Consider the following 19,582-nt stretch of genomic DNA (forward strand, 5'->3'; position numbering starts at 1 on the left):
AATGTTGCTGAGTGCAGCGTTAAACAACCAACCAACCAAGCATGTTGATTTCTTACCCGGGTCCACACGGGAAAACTTTATCGGATAGCCTCGGGGGTTGGGGAGGAGGGGTGGAGGGCAGGGCGGTGAATGCCCTCATTTCTTTTCGCTTTCATGGCTCCTAGAACATTTTAGTTCCTGGATCATCATTTTCACAGATAACGAGCTATAATTATTGCATCATTCGGAAGCGTTGCTAGGTTACCCATTTTTATGCATCCCTTATGTAACCGAAAGGCAGTTCGTGTAATTCACCTCTCCACCTGGTGTTACCCCCGGTCTGAATCTAAAAAGACCATAATATGGAAATATTCAGCTGTACATATTTCATCAGTCACTCATTTGTTCAATACGATAATAGGAGCGCAATTAAGTCACAGCGATCGTGAACCAGTCTAGCTTGTCCTTATCCCACGTGACCACAGCATTCTCCCACAAACCTGGAAGCTTCTCTACACTCAGAGCAGTGAGAGACAAACATGTCGACCCTTCGTTCAACCCAGACCTTGCTGAGGCAGGCGGTACGCTTCGGGAGAACAGGTAAGACTCAATTCGACAGCCATGCATGCGACACTGAACGTAAAGTGACAATATTAGATGGTTGACAGGTGTTATAATGAGCCGAATGTGGTGAAACAGCGAGAACGCGAGGCAGAACAACGCGACCTAGTTACCCTGGTATAACAACGCTTACAGCATGCACGATACACAGCGATGTTGTACAGAGTTACTCACTTGTACAAACGTGTCATATCCGTGTCAGATTTATCGACGCGTATCTGAAATATGCACGTGCTATACGTGAATTATTCCCTCAATTCAAGGCTGAATATGCGGTGTAGACGAATAACATGCTATATCAGCAGTCTGTTAAATGTAAATGGCGAAAAAAGTCTATCAACAAACAGCTTGTCTTGTCTGAAGCAGGAATATTTCTCTGGCTGTTTCCAGCTATATCAATCACCACCCATTCTGTCAGTCAACTCTCGATCAACTCTCTAGGAGTGAGTAACTCTCACTTAGGTCCTCAGATACACGTCATTCAATTTAGGTAAACATTTCTTGCCAAATTAGATAAATGTTAGTTGTATTAAATATATCCGTGCAAAAAAACCTATTTTGGCATGGACTGTGAGTTATGATCCCAGTCCCGACACCGAAGAGTGGAGCGTTTTGCTGTGTCACGTTTGTGTAACTGGTCTATATTTGCAAGGCCAGCTTTTGTGATGCTTTCGGTGAAAAGTTCACGACCTGCCCATCCATAATCGGTGGTATAAACTGTGTTTGGTGTGGGTTTTTTTTATCTTAAACCATTTAGCAAGGGGTTTCAAAATTAGAGTAAATTTAGTTACATATACACTCGCCTTAAACCAGCTTTCCCTCAACTCCACCCTATTCAAGGCAAACTGTCCAAGTACCGTTTGTGCGACGTGTTCGGATGTGTGTAAACATGCTTGCTTATACACGAGGAAACGTGTTCTGTTGTGAAGTTACGTAAAATGTAGATGCGTTTTTATATGGTATTGTTTAGTTTCTGAGTTTATTGACGCACCTGGTGTCACAGATCCGTAATTCTCGTACATCAAACTGTGTTTTAGGGTTCTCGGTTGTGACTGTGATTGTCCTGGAACGGATATGTAAAGTTGTGAATGTCAACAAAACACACATCATATATAACTGTCAGACACAGTTACCTAATCTCCCGTCTGGGCCGAGATGAGGCCTTGACGAGGCCTTGACCCTGTACAGTCCTTTTACAATTTGAGATAACGATATGCGTCGAAAGATGTAATTGTCCTGTTTATTAAGGAACTCAAATTTATATCTTTCAAATTAAAATAAACGTTGGAAAGTATATGTAGTTATGGTAATAATTTTCTATCTTACACATGATTCCGATAATTAATGTGTGAAGGCTGATTCAGTCATGTTCATCTCTGTAAAAACTAAGGAATGATTTTGCTTGTATAATCTAACATAATTTCCTTTGTCACTGATTAAGATCTTGTATAATCTAACATAATTTCCTTTGTCACTGATTAAGATCTTTTCATAATATTTTTTTTCAATCAGCCAGCCGCCCCATCAGTGGTAAGGCGAGTTCAGGTGCCTACAGGAGTGCACGACCCCTCCTACTGGGCGCCATCACAGCAGGTGCGCTGGGGTACGGGGCCTACAAGATCTACCCTGATGGAGTGCGTGACGCCCTCAAGTCCGTCCAGCCAATGAAAGTACATGCTGCCAATGTTCCAGAGAGCCAGCCTTCTGTGAGTGAATATGGAGATCAGTCCCAAGTAACACAAGACTACAACACATTCACAGTGAAAGATCGAACTTGCTACGTCCCTTAAGAAATTCTAACAGTATTGTACCTAAGTCCTTACTGGAAATACTTCCAATAACACTGCATGTCAAGTTAAATTTAATTCACGAAAACACACTAAAAGGGAATCTTTAGCATTGAACTTTCTTCAAATCAGTGTTTGTTTGTTTTGAAAAACCCGAAAGTAATGTAGGTAACGCCCCCTATCAAGACTACACTTTCCTGATTGTTTGAAAACAGAATGTTTGACAGTTTAACACTGAATGGTGTAACTCATGTAACTTAGCATGATTGTCTAGAGTGCAATTGTGCTGGTAATTCAGTAGGCATTCTACAAATCTGTTATTAGGGACATATATATTTGCAACAATTACTTCAGCATATTGTGAGTTATGGACGTAAACTCCAGTGTGAGCACAAATTGCTGTGGATTTACAAAATTTGCACAGCGATGTTACATCAGTGTAGACAGTAAACTCAGGTGTTAGGTGTTTCAGATGATTCCCAGGACTGTGGTATAACGAGGTATCGCGGGATTTAGGATATTTAGATTTACCATTTTTCAATATATTTCTTCTCTCATAACTTGAATATATGACTTGGGTGTAAGTACATTTACTCTTGTCCTGACAGGTGTACTCCCAGGGCAAGGACCACGCCCTCTACCTGTGGATCAACCTCAAACCCACTGCTAACGCCCGGGAGGTGGCCCGATCTGTTGCCAAGTTGCAGCGTTACGTTGATCAGGTCGTTGACCCAAACATGCGAGACGAGGACGACGAGATCTGGGCAGGGGTCGGGTTCGGCCCCAACTTTTTTGGACAGGTTAGTCGTGTTTCTCTGCTGAGCCACGTGTAGAATGTGGATTAGATGGATATCATGGCAGCGAGTCATTAGATTGACAGGGAGATATTTCCTTGACAGGAACCAGGGCAGACTCCCAGTATCCTGGGTGTTTCAGAATATGATATACATGTCTACACATTATCATGTACTCTGGACCTATTCACTACCCAGCTTGGTTTAAAATCCGATTCCAAGCACATGAGAATAACCTTTTAGACAATGAGCAGCGTCTTTGATATGTTCATCATAAGACAGGTAGAGATGGCCACGGCAGAATGGATGCTGTGATGGTGGAATGAGCCGGTTGTGACTACTCCGAGTTAGATAGGACCCAACCATTGCAAATGCTGGTCGCGACTTAATTGATCACGTGGTCCAGTCACATGGTTGATTGCTTGTCACGTGAAGCCAGTAGGATGGACACTCGCACAATCTGGTTGAAACGTTGCTCATTGAGAACTTCCACAGCAGTTCCACCGTTGCTTGGCTTCACACTAACGTCACGTTTCTGTCCAGGTTGCCGGGAAGACCAGGAAGAACTACACCTACCCCTACAGAAAGGGCGCCCTGGGGGACATGCCAAGCTCAGGTGAGAGAGGAACTCGAAATGTTGACCGCCTGTTGTCCAGTGAAAGAGTCTGCCTAAATAGAAGACTTGGTATTGGTTTGATCCCGGCAACGCGTGATGAGAACAAATGTATCTCGCTTAATGAAAGGAAAATTAAATCAATATTAAAGACAGGAACTACTTCCTTCCTATATATCTTAGTGTATGTGGTGTAGAGAGTTGGCTTCTGTCTCCAGGCGGTGATGTCTTCAGTGTAGGTATAGTTTTGTGTGCTGTAGAGAGTTGACATCCAGACCAACTTCTGTCTCCAGGCGGTGATGTCTTCATCCATGCCAAGTCCAACGAGGTGAGCAAGCTGTTCGAGCTGGCCAACCTTGTCATCAGAGGCCTCCCCAAGGACAGTATCGACAACTACGAGGACATCTACAGCTTCGTCTACCAGAACGGCCGAGACCTGTCAGGTTTCATAGATGGTGGGTTATTCAACTGGATACCGTATAGCGCCTTTTACACATGCTTATCTCCCTGGGTTTCAGGGTGGGATTACCGGTTGAGATTCTAGAGATTCGCAGGTGGGATTCCCAATGTTATTTCCGGACAGAAAGGCTTCTTATTAAAGTACTGTCGGAAATAGAAAAAACTTCTTTTTTTCACATTTATATCTACAATGTAGGTAGTTAATATGTGAAAGTGAGAAATATCTGTTGAACTAAGTTCGGCCTAACTACAGTCTCAGTGGTAGGGAGATAGGAAACGTTAAAAAAGGATTTTACTGAGGAGATATTAGTGCAGAAATGAGCAATGCGGGTTTTTTCAAAGTCCGAAGAGACATATTTGGAGCAGACCATGGCTTTATGCAAATTAGTGTGCGATGATATTGTATAACAAATGACACTCTTTTTTATGTCGTTTTTGAAATTAGACATAGGTTCATAATAAACGATAACAGACGTAAAAAATAACAACTTTAATACTGAAAAGATTAAGGATATAGATACCATTGAGTCTCACTATCACTATAAAAAGAAACAGGTAGGAGGGGTCGTCTCAAAAGCACAACCAAGACGGGTGTTGCTGACGGTAGTTGGGGTCGGGCTTGGGGATAGAGATATTAGCTAAGATAAGATAATCAGTAGAGACATATTCAATACATATGAAGAAGCATAAAAGATATTTGAGATGACCCCTTGTGTCTGTGGGCAGCACGTGCATTTCATGCCAAGTGAGTTGACGGTCCGTCATCTTTTTTTTTCTTGAGCGACCTAATTGCCATCTATAGTCTGATCTATTGTTTTCAGCAGCTGTTCGTATTTTTTCTAAGTTTTGCCCGATTTTACGAGTAAACGCTTTTCTGGATATCCTATTACGCATCCCACTGAACGCCCAGTTAGGCCGATGTGGGTTATTTCGACATATGCTATTTGCAATTGTGTAAATTTTAGGGATACAGAGTAACAGTCTAAAAACAGTTTTGTGCTTTTTCTGACAGTACTTTAGTGAGGAATGGCTGGTTAAAATGTGTGATGTATATCATGTATATTATTTTGGTTGTCTTACCAAAGGTATATTTTACTATCCCTGATTGCTGAACGTCACGTAAAAACAAAATGTATTATTTTTTTTAATATTAAGAAACATAATCGACATTTAAATCTAGTGTAATGAACTGCTGTCAGCCTTCCCCTTGGCACAAGGATCATCAGTCTAAAATCATTTATAAAATACGTAGCTAGCACCCAGGTAGTATTAGCATATGTATTGACCAGATATTGACTGTAGTAACCATGGAAACATTATGTTGTCAGGGACTGAAAACCCTGCTGATGACGACAGCCGCCAGAGTGTTGCCGTGGAGAAGGAGACCGGAGGCAGCTACGTTGTAAGTGTCGCTATGTCTCGGTGAATCGGGGGTGTATCTAGACAATGTGTATTGGATGGTCGAACTGTCAAGTGACTCCTACGCGCTCTACTTCTGTTGTGGGTTATGTCCCTTGGCCCGCCAGGGTCCATATTTCCTGGGTTCAAATCCCGATAATCAATAGTGGTTTGTCATACTTGTAGCTTTCAATGAAGTAACACAACTTAACTGCATTCTATCCTGCTATACTGCCACAGTAAGATGACACGCCGTCAGGGAACTGAAATAAGGTTCAAGCAGCACTTTTAGACCTACCGATTGTCTTGAGGGAGTGGTTCCTGGCTGCACAGACAGGGTACCTGTGTCGGGGTACCTGTGTCGAGGATATAATTTCCTATTTATCGTTCTGTTATTTACTTTATGCCAAATAAAGATGTGTGGTTTCACCATATCGGGTGTTTTTGTTTCATTTCAGATAACTCAAAAATGGCTCCATAACTTGGATATAATCCAGTCAGAAAAAGGTAAGGGCCGATAATCCAATGTAATCTGACTGCCCTCGTTCACTTTGTCACATTATGTTGCTACATACGTTTTCCTGGTACTTTGCCGTAGAATGGAACTGTCAAGCATATAGTTCTGTTTCTTTCCACGTAGGAAAGTGGTGGTGATATAGTTTACAAGAAACCCTGTAAATATTATATTATCACAAGGTTCACTCTTCTAGATAATATCTGCATTGTGAACACACGATGCCATCTGCTATTGATGTTAAACATTAACCTTCTTGTTTCCAGAGCGGACGCTGGAGGGGTGGGTCGGTCGTCAGAAGGGCGACAGCACTGAACTGAGTCGCAAGACGATCACGTCCCACGTGACCAGGATGACGGGAGGTATGAAGCAGCGCCCTCTGTTGTCAGTCGAACGTCCCCTGGCAATAACATATATGTATCTCCACGTTTCCAGAAGTTTAATTCGTTTTTTCCCGGAAGGGATGGGCATCTCCAGCAATCATATTACATAGATTATGTGGATTGAAACAGGCGTCTTTTCTTATCTGTTTATTGTTTTGATGGACGAGGTCATTGTCGTCCTGTTTCAACACAGTTGCCCTGTCTAAACACAATCGCCCTGTCTAAACACAGTCGCCCTGTCTAAACACAGTCGCCCTGTCTAAACACAGTCGCCCTGTCTAAACACAGTCGCCCTGTCTAAACACAGTCGCCATGTCTAAACACAGTCGCCATGTCTAAACACAGTTGCCCTGTCTAAACACAGTCCACTTCCTCAAACACTCGTTACATAGGTCACTCCGAAAACCCGGGTTCGAATCCCCACATGGGCACAATGTGTGAAGCCCATTTCTGGTGTCCCAAGCCGTGATGTTGCTGAAATATTGCTAAAAGCGGCGTAAAACCAAACTCAGTCAGTCAGTTACATAGGTAGTTGGGTCCTTGACAGCTGGGATATTGGGAGGATTTCCAGGGTTTCGAGTTAGAGATCGGTCACAGTGACTGCATTCTTAAGGTGCATAGTCTGTTTGGAATTTGAAATGTTCTCTTTCTCTGTATTGGTGTCATTTACATTTCACATATTTCCTGTTCATGTTGTATCATGAATTCCTTTAGAGTCCGACCAGGTGACACAGTGTTGTTTACATACACACGGGACAAAGAGGAAGTTACTCCTATATTCATTATGGTAATGGTTTTGTCAGCACCGAGCCGTGCTTGTCCTATCCCTTCATTATTGTCCTCCCACATCAAGCAGACCCCGTGATCTAACTAAAATGTTGTTGAAAGAGGCGTTACGCCAAACTCGTCGAACGAAAACTCATACCTCAGATTTTTTTTTCATGCTCAAACTACTGAACATCTCTTGTATGTGATCCGTTACTTTAATGTTTGAGTATACATCCACTAGTCGATCAAGTGACCGTAAGTATCGGCAAACATCTACCTGTTTTGTAGGTAACGCCTTCAACCAGCCGAAGAAGTTCGAGATCGTCCGCCAGTCTATGCCCTTCGGCAGCCACGCCAACGGAGCTGGCCTCTTCTTCATCGGCTACGCTGCCTCCCCCGAAAACTTCGAGTACATGCTGGACCGGATGGTAGGAGCTGGTGGTGATGGCCACAGTGACGACATCATGAAGCTGAGCAGGAACGTCAAGGGCACGTACTGGTACTTCCCTGGCGCCCAGGAACTCAAGAAGCTGGAGTAGGGCGTCCATGGGATCACTGTTACAGACACAGACATCACTGGGTGGGAATCATTGATTTGGGGGAGAGCTTTCCTTGAGACGGGGAGGGGAGGTTTTGGGTTAGAGACGATACTTTTTTACTTGAGGGGAGATCCTTTACTTGCAATAAGGTTATTTCATGACATAGGAAGATGGAGTTTACTTAAGGGACATCGTTTACTTCAGGATGATCCTATTAAGTTGAGATCGATCCTTCACAAGGACGGGGATACTTCAGAGGGGAAGGGGGTTATAAATTCGGTAGGGGACTTCACTGCCACTTGTGAACCTAGTAGATGTTGGCTTGTTTGTTGATTGTTGGGGAATGAATGGACAGAATAGATTTGTTGATGACTTGAGGATTTAGTTTAAGTTTGAGGATTACAGTTTGCCAGACTCAATGACACAGATCTGCAGCAGTGTCACGTACAGAAATGTTCTGGAATGAACTGGATATTAGTGTTTTAGTTGACTATCGTGACTGATAGGGACTATGAATTACTTAATCCTTAAAAATGTTTTGTAGTCTTGGGCGATTGTGAACGATGTAACAAGACACATATTTTTGTTCTTGCTGGAAAGTACCAAAAGGTGCTGTGGGTTAGTGTAGAGGTTAAAGAGTTCGATTCCCAACATGGGTACAATATTTGAAGCCCATTTCTGGTGTCCCGGCAGTGATATTAATTGATATTGCTAAAAGCCATACGACTTGCTACAAAAACATACTCACTCACTCATTAATAACCAGAAATGGTTTCTGTCATAACAGTACATAAATGTTATTCTGTCTTTTGTGAACTTCATATTTACTGGGAGTGTTTTAGTCGGGTATGTTTTTCAGCGCGCCTTTTGAGTCACACGATTTCGTTTTTTTCGATGCGAATCGAAGGGAGAAGTGCTCTTAGTCCAACTGTTACCTCTGCTGACAAAACTAAACCCATATTCCGTACCTCCATGGTGGTAACATATTTATGCACTTTACTGTACTGCCCCAAAGCGAGTATTATATATGAATGCTTGTTTACTTTTATTTCAGTTTGAATTTCTTCAAGAAATGATAGGTGACGATATCCTTATACATTGTCGTAAATAAAATATTTAACGTTACTCATTGTGTTTGATGGTTTTGAGTTGCGTAGTGATATGTCACGCGAAGTACGGGTTCGAATCCGAGTATAGGTACAATATGTGACGTGTATAAATCAAAGATACAGTTCCAAGTATATCCGATTTGTTAGTTGTGTAATGCAACAATATTTCAAGCATAGGAGAGACCGCCGCCACCATATAGCTGGAATATTGGTGAGTGTGGCGTAAATCTAAACTCACTCACTCAAGCATAAGAGGGCGACCTGTAAATGGTCGAATCACGATCAGACAAACCAAGGGTCAATATTATGAACAAAGATTCTCAACAATAACATCGAGCCTGATCTCCTCCCCTCATTAATTTCGGGTTTCCCTCCGCATTTCAGCAGGTACCCCGTGATGTTAGTGAAGTACTGTTAAAAAGGGAATTATCCCGAAGTAACACAATGATGACTGCACGTGGTGTCTATTGTCAGGGGCTTCGGGTTGCTGGTCCGTATATTGTGTCGGTTTCTCATCTCGAATCTCAAAGGGGGCGGTGGGGTAGCCTAGTGGTTAAAACGTTGGCTCGTCACGCCTAAGACCTAGGTTCGAATCCCCACATGGGTACATTATGTGATGCCCATTTCTGGTGTCCCCCGCCGTGATGTTGCCGGAATATTGCTAAAAGCGGCGTAAAACCAAACTCAGTCAGTCTAATCTCAAACAACAAGAGAACCGGCGGGCGAAAAAGTTGAATATAAACTGAAACATGTTTTCACTAATTGTGTAACTTATTTCATGAAATATTAACGTAGATGAGGAAAGAACAAGCTGTTTGGGGATTTTGTTTGAGTACAAAAATAAAGTATTTTTGATCACACTAGGACACACATTTCCACAGCGGCGGGGAAATTTGAGATAAGTCTGTATTTCACCTCGGAATGAAAGTTCGAGGCGGAAAGGAGATGGGAAACACAGAAATATATACATACAACCCACAGGCCCCCACTGCTGGTCAGAAAATCGATAAACTAGGCCCCGGTTTAGTATCAACACCCCTACTATATAATATTTTTAGTAGGGGTGTTGATACTAAACCGGGGCCTAGTTTATCGATTTTCTGACCCACAGTGGGGGTTTTAGTAGGGGGTGTTGATACTAAACCGGGGCCTAGTTTATCGATTTTCTGACCCGCAGTGGGGGCCTGTGATACAACCGTACGTTCATCATCACTTCATAAGCTTCGTAAGTAACGCTGGCGGTGGGGTAGCCTAGTGGTTAAAGCGTTGGCTCGTCACGCCGAAGACCCGGGTTCGATTCCCCACATGGGCACAATGTGTTAAGCCCATTTCTGGTGTCCCCCGCCGTGATATTGCTGGAATATTGCTAAAAGCGGCGTAAAACTAAACTCAGTCAGTCAGTCGTAAGTAACGGCTTCCTACCTCTGCTGAATTAAGATATGTTTGTTTCCAAGTGGAAAATACATGTTAAACTGTTGCCAGCAAAAACATCAAGTCGGGGTCATTGGATGGAATCCATACAGTACGTGTTCGCATTGTCGCGTATGTTTACACGTATCTTATAAATGTTAGATACTGCGACAGGACATTCTGTCATACGGCGCGACAAGGGAGGTGCGCGGGGAGCGTGTTGATCAGACTGCCTTATTGCACATTTTGATTTCGTCCCCAATCAATTGAGTGTTATCGGTGTCTTCCGGGGGTTTATCGTTCAAACAAATATGGCTGCTTCAGTCAAAGGTTCACCTCGGACGCAGTTCGCGCAAATCGGTCAAGTTTGGTTTTCAGTTCCTGTTCATGCCATAGTCACGTGACAGCAGCCAATCTCCACCTGGAACAAAACAGAATATTTCATTTCTTTGCAAAACAGATTATTTCAAACAGCCGAAGTGTGACAAATGCTCTTCCCCGTGTTAGATATATAAAAGATATATAACAAATACCCCCTACTGGATTGTCTCTAAATATTACTTTGCGTTCAGACGATGATGAGGCCGACAGTGACGGGGAGATTTCTGTTGTGGCAAATGGTATGTTAAGGGTCTGCAGACTTGCGCGTTTGCGAGGTAGCACCCGTCATTAACATAACTGTCATTATTGTTAGGGTTTTTTCGAGCCAGTAAGGTGAGATCACATTAGGAGGTAGCCTCGCGCATCGTGCAGATTAAGTAAAAATCAGTAGATTTCTCCGAATAAAGATATCTTGGAATGATTTTATTAACCGGACTACATGGTGAATCGTTCAATCTCTGTGGTTATATTGTTACATAAAACTGTAACAATATAACCACAGAGATTGAACCAAATTATTCTCGTATCAATTAAGAGGCGGTGGGGTAGCCTAGTAGTTAAAGCGTTCACCCGTCACGCCGAAGGCCTGGGTTCGAATCCCCACATGGGTACAATGTGCGCAGCCCATTTCTGGTGTCCCCCGTCGTGATACTGCTGGAATATTGCTAAAAGCGGCGTAAAACCATATTCACTCAATCACTCGTATCATTTAAAACGTCATCAGAATGCTGATTTCTTAAGACTGTTGAGAAGACTGAGGGTAATAAAAATAATGGCGATCATGGTCAGGATAACGTACTCAGCATGAATTTTAAAGATCAAGCTTAATTTTTTAAGATATTCTTTTAATTAAGTAGTTAAACACCCAACAAACGTCATTAAAATCAAATCAATCATTATACATAATGCTATAAAATGTCAGTTGAGATAAACACGTGTTTGTACAAACACTAAAATAATTAAAGGTCACATGCAACGTAAAACACAACTTTGCAGATTCTGATACCTTTCGGTATGGACTTACTGAAACAAAGCGTCAAAAATGCAAATTCAACTTATAAAGTTGAAAAATAGCGCGATGAAAAAAAACACGCGAAATCGGAGTTCAAACGTTTCACTAATTTTCCCCAGACTTTTCTGGGGAATACGGGTTTCAACAGCTGGGCTGCGCTCATAGCACGTGCGCAGTGAAATAGGTTCGCGCAACTTGGAAGTGGGCTGTATGGTGAATACTCGGTGAAGGCTTTGGTGTGAGCTATTTTCATAATGTTTTGTTGATATCTCACAGGCGCGAGCTTTTTGTATGTTATGACAGTAAATAAAATGTTTATATATTTTCATTTGTCTATTTCACCACACGTTCTTCTTACCGAGTCACTTTCTCAGTTCGATACTTAAAAGCAATGTCATTATTTAGAGTTGACACAATTTCTAACTGTGATATAGATATGTCGCTGTCACAGACAAAACTCAATGTCTTGTTTTATTGACACCTGTGTGTCTGCCTGCCTGCTAATGACAATAATCAATACACAACTGCGATCACTGACCACATGCAATTTGAACTTAACACCAATCAGGCTATACACCATAAACAAAACGCATTGATTTATGGCCCGAGTTCGGTCTCTGTCACATTATGTAATTACACAGACAGGCAGGTGTGATACTTGAACACATGACATGTTATGATGTCTGTTGATTGCAAAATGTTATACACAAAAAATGAGCATGTATTTACAAAACCCAACTTTCTATATATACACACACAATGAGCCGTGAAGGCGGCATCTGCTAATGAACCAGCCGTTACATTTGAGTGCACACCCACCCGCTCTGACTGGGTTCGGTATCCCGGCTGCTTCGTTTCGAGGGAGGTAAACCCAAGTACAAAATATTGCACTTTTGATTAGCGATTATACGCTTATAATTTTGTTTATTTGTTTTTTCATAATCAGCAATGCATATTATATGTCATGAAGAAGTGATAATTGTGTTTTAATTATGTTTGATTTTTTGGTTGCATGTGACCTTTAACATATTCTTGGCCAATCGGGTTCACAGGTTGGTTTTACGATGCAAGGGAGATAACCCCTCAAGTAGTCAAACGAGCAGCTCGTCACAATCAATGTACCATTTCCGTGAACACTCACATCTGGTTGCTGGTGTGCGAGCTACTTTTATCTCCATTCCATATCGTTTAAAACTTCTCTTAATCTAACGTTTAAAAAAGCGGAAAAAATGTTTGTTTTTGTTAATATTTTTTCGAGCGAAGAACCGACGAGGCGTATTATTCAGGCCGCAGCCTTTCGTAATGATCACAAGGGAGGTAACTGATTTCCAGAATTTCAATATACGTCTCAACAGCGCGGGATCGATAACAATGACGCGACATTGTTATGTTCTGAAGTAACTAGAAAGACAATTCGTCAAATAATTACCAATTTCCAGTCAATTATCTACCAAATTCTTCCACATTTGTTTATGTTCAGCTATCACGGACAATAAAGTCAACACTGAAAGGAGAGCGGAGGCGACCAACACTAATGTGATGATAAAATTTTTACTCACAACGTAAGGCCCGGATAGCTCAGTCGGTAGAGCATCAGACTTTTAAGCGGTCTGTCACAATCAGAGTGATCTGAGGGTCCAGGGTTCGAGTCCCTGTTCGGGCGATCCTCTTTTTATTTCACAATATCAGTGTGAATACTATAGAACATTGCAAGAACAAAGTATTTCAAGCAGTGATATCCATACAATGGGCTGGCATTATTTACAACTAAGGAACTAAGTGGAGAAAACACTTTTCGTCTATGAGAAAGAATTCACTAAATGATGAAATGGTTCGCAATGCATGCAACACTTCTTTCTTACGATGGCTAGAATTGTAGACAAGTCCTCTCTTACATATCTGGGCCATCTTTATCCCAGTAAGTCGCAGTCATATACAGTTACATTATTCACCCGTGCATAGCCGATAGGATCATGCGCTGTTTCTTGAATATAGAATGAGGCCAGCCACCAAAGTACATTCATTCAACGTAGAAGAGTTGACTTGGTATGGTTACAGCTTGAATTGTGTTGAAACAAGTAAGATAAAATGCCCTTTGGAGATGCAGAAATGTCAAGACAGGTTTGTGTTCATCCGCCTGTCATCTGAATAGAAATATCTGATTGCCCAGAGCAGAGCCCGGATAGCTCAGTCGGTAGAGCATCAGACTTTTAAGCGGTCTGTCACAATCAGAGTGATCTGAGGGTCCAGGGTTCGAGTCCCTGTTCGGGCGATCCTCTTTTTATTTCACAATATCAGTGTGAATACTATAGAACATTGCAAGAACAAAGTATTTCAAGCAGTGATATCCATACAATGGGCTGGCATTATTTACAACTAAGGAACTAAGTGGAGAAAACACTTTTCGTCTATGAGAAAGAATTCACTAAATGATGAAATGGCTCGCAATGCATGCAACACTTCTTTCTTACGATGGCTAGAATTGTAGACAAGTCCTCTCTTACATATCTGGGCCATCTTTATCCCAGTAAGTCGCAGTCATATACAGTTATGTATTGTTCACCCGTGCATAGCCGATAGGATCATGCGCTGTTTCTTGAATATAGAATGAGGCCAGCCACCAAAGTACATTCATTCAACGTAGAAGAGTTGACTTGGTATGGTTACAGCTTGAATTGTGTTGAAACAAGTAAGATAAAATGCCCTTTGGAGATGCAGAAATGTCAAGACAGGTTTGTGTTCATCCGCCTGTCATCTGAATAGAAATATCTGATTGCCCAGAGCAGAGCCCGGATAGCTCAGTCGGTAGAGCATCAGACTTTTAAGCGGTCTGTCACAATCAGAGTGATCTGAGGGTCCAGGGTTCGAGTCCCTGTTCGGGCGATCCTCTTTTTATTTCACAATATCAGTGTGAATACTATAGAACATTGCAAGAACAAAGTATTTCAAGCAGTGATATCCATACAATGGGCTGGCATTATTTACAACTAAGGAACTAAGTGGAGAAAACACTTTTCGTCTATGAGAAAGAATTCACTAAATGATGAAATGGCTCGCAATGCATGCAACACTTCTTTCTTACGATGGCTAGAATTGTAGACAAGTCCTCTCTTACATATCTGGGCCATCTTTATCCCAGTAAGTCGCAGTCATATACAGTTATGTATTGTTCACCCGTGCATAGCCGATAGGATCATGCGCTGTTTCTTGAATATAGAATGAGGCCAGCCACCAAAGTACATTCATTCAACGTAGAAGAGTTGACTTGGTATGGTTACAGCTTGAATTGTGTTGAAACAAGTAAGATAAAATGCTCCTTTGGAGATGCAGAAATGTCAAGACAGGTTTGTGTTCATCAGCCTGTCATCTGAATAGAAATATCTGATTGCCCACAGCAGAGCCCGGATAGCTCAGTCGGTAGAGCATCAGACTTTTAAGCGGTCTGTCACAATCAGAGTGATCTGAGGGTCCAGGGTTCGAGTCCCTGTTCGGGCGATCCTCTTTTTATTTCACAATATCAGTGTGAATACTATAGAACATTGCAAGAACAAAGTATTTCAAGCAGTGATATCCATACAATGGGCTGGCATTATTTACAACTAAGGAACTAAGTGGAGAAAACACTTTTCGTCTATGAGAAAGAATTCACTAAATGATGAAATGGCTCGCAATGCATGCAACACTTCTTTCTTACGATGGCTAGAATTGTAGACAAGTCCTCTCTTACATATCTGGGCCATCTTTATCCCAGTAAGTCGCAGTCATATACAGTTACATGTATTGTTCACCCGTGCATAGCCGATAGGATCATGCGCTGTTTCTTGAATATAGAATGAGGCCAGCCACCAAAGTACATTCATTCAACGTAGAAGAGTTGACTTGGTATGGTTACAGCTTGAATTGTGTTGAAACAAGTAAGATAAAATGCTCCTTTGGAGATGCAGAAATGTCAAGACAGGTTTGTGTTCATCAGCCTGTCATCTGAATAGAAATATCTGATTGCCCACAGCAGAGCCCGGATAGCTCAGTCGGTAGAGCATCAGACTTTTAAGCGGTCTGTCACAATCAGAGTGATCTGAGGGTCCAGGGTTCGAGTCCCTGTTCGGGCGATCCTCTTTTTATTTCACAATATCAGTGTGAATACTATAGAACATTGCAAGAACAAAGTATTTCAAGCAGTGATATCCATACAATGGGCTGGCATTATTTACAACTAAGGAACTAAGTGGAGAAAACACTTTTCGTCTATGAGAAAGAATTCACTAAATGATGAAATGGCTCGCAATGCATGCAACACTTCTTTCTTACGATGGCTAGAATTGTAGACAAGTCCTCTCTTACATATCTGGGCCATCTTTATCCCAGTAAATCGCAGTCATATACAGTTACATGTATATTGTTCACCCGTGCATAGCCGATAGGATCATGCGCTGTTTCTTGAATATAGAATGAGGCCAGCCACCAAAGTACATTCATTCAACGTAGAAGAGTTGACTTGGTATGGTTACAGCTTGAATTGTGTTGAAACAAGTAAGATAAAATGCCCTTTGAGATGCAGAAATGTCAAGACAGGTTTGTGTTCATCCGCCTGTCATCTGAATAGAAATATCTGATTGCCCAGAGCAGAGCCCGGATAGCTCAGTCGGTAGAGCATCAGACTTTTAAGCGGTCTGTCACAATCAGAGTGATCTGAGGGTCCAGGGTTCGAGTCCCTGTTCGGGCGATCCTCTTTTATTTCACAATATCAGTGTGAATACTATAGAACATTGCAAGAACAAAGTATTTCAAGCAGTGATATCCATACAATGGGCTGGCATTATTTACAACTAAGGAACTAAGTGGAGAAAACACTTTTCGTCTATGAGAAAGAATTCACTAAATGATGAAATGGTTCGCAATGCATGCAACACTTCTTTCTTACGATGGCTAGAATTGTAGACAAGTCCTCTCTTACATATCTGGGCCATCTTTATCCCAGTAAATCGCAGTCATATACAGTTACATATATTGTTCACCCGTGCATAGCCGATAGGATCATGCGCTGTTTCTTGAATATAGAATGAGGCCAGCCACCAAAGTACATTCATTCAACGTAGAAGAGTTGACTTGGTATGGTTACAGCTTGAATTGTGTTGAAACAAGTAAGATAAAATGCCCTTTGGAGATGCAGAAATGTCAAGACAGGTTTGTGTTCATCAGCCTGTCATCTGAATAGAAATATCTGATTGCCCACAGCAGAGCCCGGATAGCTCAGTCGGTAGAGCATCAGACTTTTAAGCGGTCTGTCACAATCAGAGTGATCTGAGGGTCCAGGGTTCGAGTCCCTGTTCGGGCGATCCTCTTTTATTTCACAATATCAGTGTGAATACTATAGAACATTGCAAGAACAAAGTATTTCAAGCAGTGATATCCATACAATGGGCTGGCATTATTTACAACTAAGGAACTAAGTGGAGAAAACACTTTTCGTCTATGAGAAAGAATTCACTAAATGATGAAATGGTTCGCAATGCATGCAACACTTCTTTCTTACGATGGCTAGAATTGTAGACAAGTCCTCTCTTACATATCTGGGCCATCTTTATCCCAGTAAATCGCAGTCATATACAGTTACATGTATATTGTTCACCCGTGCATAGCCGATAGGATCATGCGCTGTTTCTTGAATATAGAATGAGGCCAGCCACCAAAGTACATTCATTCAACGTAGAAGAGTTGACTTGGTATGGTTACAGCTTGAATTGTGTTGAAACAAGTAAGATAAAATGCCCTTTTGGAGATGCAGAAATGTCAAGACAGGTTTGTGTTCATCCGCCTGTCATCTGAATAGAAATATCTGATTGCCCAGAGCAGAGCCCGGATAGCTCAGTCGGTAGAGCATCAGACTTTTAAGCGGTCTGTCACAATCAGAGTGATCTGAGGGTCCAGGGTTCGAGTCCCTGTTCGGGCGATCCTCTTTATTTCACAATATCAGTGTGAATACTATAGAACATTGCAAGAACAAAGTATTTCAAGCAGTGATATCCATACAATGGGCTGGCATTATTTACAACTAAGGAACTAAGTGGAGAAAACACTTTTCGTCTATGAGAAAGAATTCACTAAATGATGAAATGGTTCGCAATGCATGCAACACTTCTTTCTTACGATGGCTAGAATTGTAGACAAGTCCTCTCTTACATATCTGGGCCATCTTTATCCCAGTAAGTCGCAGTCATATACAGTTACATGTATATTGTTCACCCGTGCATAGCCGATAGGATCATGCGCTGTTTCTTGAATATAGAATGAGGCCAGCCACCAAAGTACATTCATTCAACGTAGAAGAGTTGACTTGGTATGGTTACAGCTTGAATTGTGTTGAAACAAGTAAGATAAAATGCCCTTTTGGAGATGCAGAAATGTCAAGACAGGTTTGTGTTCATCCGCCTGTCATCTGAATAGAAATATCTGATTGCCCAGAGCAGAGCCCGGATAGCTCAGTCGGTAGAGCATCAGACTTTTAAGCGGTCTGTCACAATCAGAGTGATCTGAGGGTCCAGGGTTCGAGTCCCTGTTCGGGCGATCCTCTTTTATTTCACAATATCAGTGTGAATACTATAGAACATTGCAAGAACAAAGTATTTCAAGCAGTGATATCCATACAATGGGCTGGCATTATTTACAACTAAGGAACTAAGTGGAGAAAACACTTTTCGTCTATGAGAAAGAATTCACTAAATGATGAAATGGTTCGCAATGCATGCAACACTTCTTTCTTACGATGGCTAGAATTGTAGACAAGTCCTCTCTTACATATCTGGGCCATCTTTATCCCAGTAAATCGCAGTCATATACAGTTACATGTATATTGTTCACCCGTGCATAGCCGATAGGATCATGCGCTGTTTCTTGAATATAGAATGAGGCCAGCCACCAAAGTACATTCATTCAACGTAGAAGAGTTGACTTGGTATGGTTACAGCTTGAATTGTGTTGAAACAAGTAAGATAAAATGCCCTTTTGGAGATGCAGAAATGTCAAGACAGGTTTGTGTTCATCCGCCTGTCATCTGAATAGAAATATCTGATTGCCCAGAGCAGAGCCCGGATAGCTCAGTCGGTAGAGCATCAGACTTTTAAGCGGTCTGTCACAATCAGAGTGATCTGAGGGTCCAGGGTTCGAGTCCCTGTTCGGGCGATCCTCTTTATTTCACAATATCAGTGTGAATACTATAGAACATTGCAAGAACAAAGTATTTCAAGCAGTGATATCCATACAATGGGCTGGCATTATTTACAACTAAGGAACTAAGTGGAGAAAACACTTTTCGTCTATGAGAAAGAATTCACTAAATGATGAAATGGCTCGCAATGCATGCAACACTTCTTTCTTACGATGGCTAGAATTGTAGACAAGTCCTCTCTTACATATCTGGGCCATCTTTATCCCAGTAAGTCGCAGTCATATACAGTTACATGTATTGTTCACCCGTGCATAGCCGATAGGATCATGCGCTGTTTCTTGAATATAGAATGAGGCCAGCCACCAAAGTACATTCATTCAACGTAGAAGAGTTGACTTGGTATGGTTACAGCTTGAATTGTGTTGAAACAAGTAAGATAAAATGCCCTTTGGAGATGCAGAAATGTCAAGACAGGTTTGTGTTCATCCGCCTGTCATCTGAATAGAAATATCTGATTGCCCAGAGCAGAGCCCGGATAGCTCAGTCGGTAGAGCATCAGACTTTTAAGCGGTCTGTCACAATCAGAGTGATCTGAGGGTCCAGGGTTCGAGTCCCTGTTCGGGCGATCCTCTTTTTATTTCACAATATCA

General features: G+C 41.8%; 1 protein-coding gene and 11 non-coding genes across 12 annotated transcripts; all 12 read left to right on the forward strand.

The window, feature by feature from the left end:
• Positions 1 to 430: 430 nt before the first annotated feature.
• LOC124282959 (dye-decolorizing peroxidase YfeX-like) lies at positions 431 to 8,980 on the forward strand. Its single transcript, XM_046719013.1, has 9 exons — positions 431 to 579; positions 2,113 to 2,306; positions 2,996 to 3,187; positions 3,725 to 3,797; positions 4,088 to 4,249; positions 5,582 to 5,655; positions 6,110 to 6,158; positions 6,432 to 6,527; positions 7,605 to 8,980. The coding sequence occupies exons 1-9, from the start codon at positions 519 to 521 to the stop codon at positions 7,853 to 7,855; spliced, it is 1,152 nt and encodes a 383-aa protein (XP_046574969.1). The 5' UTR covers positions 431 to 518; the 3' UTR covers positions 7,856 to 8,980.
• A 4,354-nt stretch (positions 8,981 to 13,334) lies between these two features.
• Trnak-uuu lies at positions 13,335 to 13,430 on the forward strand. The gene is made up of 2 exons: positions 13,335 to 13,371; positions 13,395 to 13,430. It is a non-coding gene; the product is annotated as a tRNA-Lys (tRNA).
• Positions 13,431 to 13,943: 513 nt separating this feature from the next.
• On the forward strand, positions 13,944 to 14,039 carry Trnak-uuu. The gene is made up of 2 exons: positions 13,944 to 13,980; positions 14,004 to 14,039. It is a non-coding gene; the product is annotated as a tRNA-Lys (tRNA).
• Positions 14,040 to 14,554: 515 nt separating this feature from the next.
• Trnak-uuu lies at positions 14,555 to 14,650 on the forward strand. Its single transcript has 2 exons — positions 14,555 to 14,591; positions 14,615 to 14,650. It is a non-coding gene; the product is annotated as a tRNA-Lys (tRNA).
• A 516-nt stretch (positions 14,651 to 15,166) lies between these two features.
• Positions 15,167 to 15,262, forward strand: Trnak-uuu. Its single transcript has 2 exons — positions 15,167 to 15,203; positions 15,227 to 15,262. It is a non-coding gene; the product is annotated as a tRNA-Lys (tRNA).
• Positions 15,263 to 15,780: 518 nt separating this feature from the next.
• Trnak-uuu lies at positions 15,781 to 15,876 on the forward strand. Its single transcript has 2 exons — positions 15,781 to 15,817; positions 15,841 to 15,876. It is a non-coding gene; the product is annotated as a tRNA-Lys (tRNA).
• Positions 15,877 to 16,394: 518 nt separating this feature from the next.
• Trnak-uuu lies at positions 16,395 to 16,490 on the forward strand. Its single transcript has 2 exons — positions 16,395 to 16,431; positions 16,455 to 16,490. It is a non-coding gene; the product is annotated as a tRNA-Lys (tRNA).
• A 516-nt stretch (positions 16,491 to 17,006) lies between these two features.
• On the forward strand, positions 17,007 to 17,102 carry Trnak-uuu. The gene is made up of 2 exons: positions 17,007 to 17,043; positions 17,067 to 17,102. It is a non-coding gene; the product is annotated as a tRNA-Lys (tRNA).
• Positions 17,103 to 17,621: 519 nt separating this feature from the next.
• On the forward strand, positions 17,622 to 17,717 carry Trnak-uuu. The gene is made up of 2 exons: positions 17,622 to 17,658; positions 17,682 to 17,717. It is a non-coding gene; the product is annotated as a tRNA-Lys (tRNA).
• A 518-nt stretch (positions 17,718 to 18,235) lies between these two features.
• Trnak-uuu lies at positions 18,236 to 18,331 on the forward strand. Its single transcript has 2 exons — positions 18,236 to 18,272; positions 18,296 to 18,331. It is a non-coding gene; the product is annotated as a tRNA-Lys (tRNA).
• A 519-nt stretch (positions 18,332 to 18,850) lies between these two features.
• On the forward strand, positions 18,851 to 18,946 carry Trnak-uuu. Its single transcript has 2 exons — positions 18,851 to 18,887; positions 18,911 to 18,946. It is a non-coding gene; the product is annotated as a tRNA-Lys (tRNA).
• A 515-nt stretch (positions 18,947 to 19,461) lies between these two features.
• On the forward strand, positions 19,462 to 19,557 carry Trnak-uuu. Its single transcript has 2 exons — positions 19,462 to 19,498; positions 19,522 to 19,557. It is a non-coding gene; the product is annotated as a tRNA-Lys (tRNA).
• Positions 19,558 to 19,582: the final 25 nt, after the last annotated feature.

The sequence above is a fragment of the Haliotis rubra genome, unplaced genomic scaffold, assembly GCF_003918875.1.
Source record: "Haliotis rubra isolate DU_JTF1 unplaced genomic scaffold, ASM391887v1 Scf308, whole genome shotgun sequence".
NCBI lineage: Eukaryota > Metazoa > Mollusca > Gastropoda > Lepetellida > Haliotidae > Haliotis > Haliotis rubra.

Excerpts from the sequence above, each read along its gene's own strand:
- LOC124282959 (XM_046719013.1), top strand. The coding sequence starts at position 519 with ATGTCGACCCTTCGTTCAACCCAGACCTTGCTGAGGCAGGCGGTACGC. Across the intron at positions 2,307-2,995 it reads TTCCAGAGAGCCAGCCTTCT|GTGTACTCCCAGGGCAAGGA; the intron begins GTGAGTGAATAT and ends TTGTCCTGACAG. Across the intron at positions 4,250-5,581 it reads CCTGTCAGGTTTCATAGATG|GGACTGAAAACCCTGCTGAT; the intron begins GTGGGTTATTCA and ends TTATGTTGTCAG.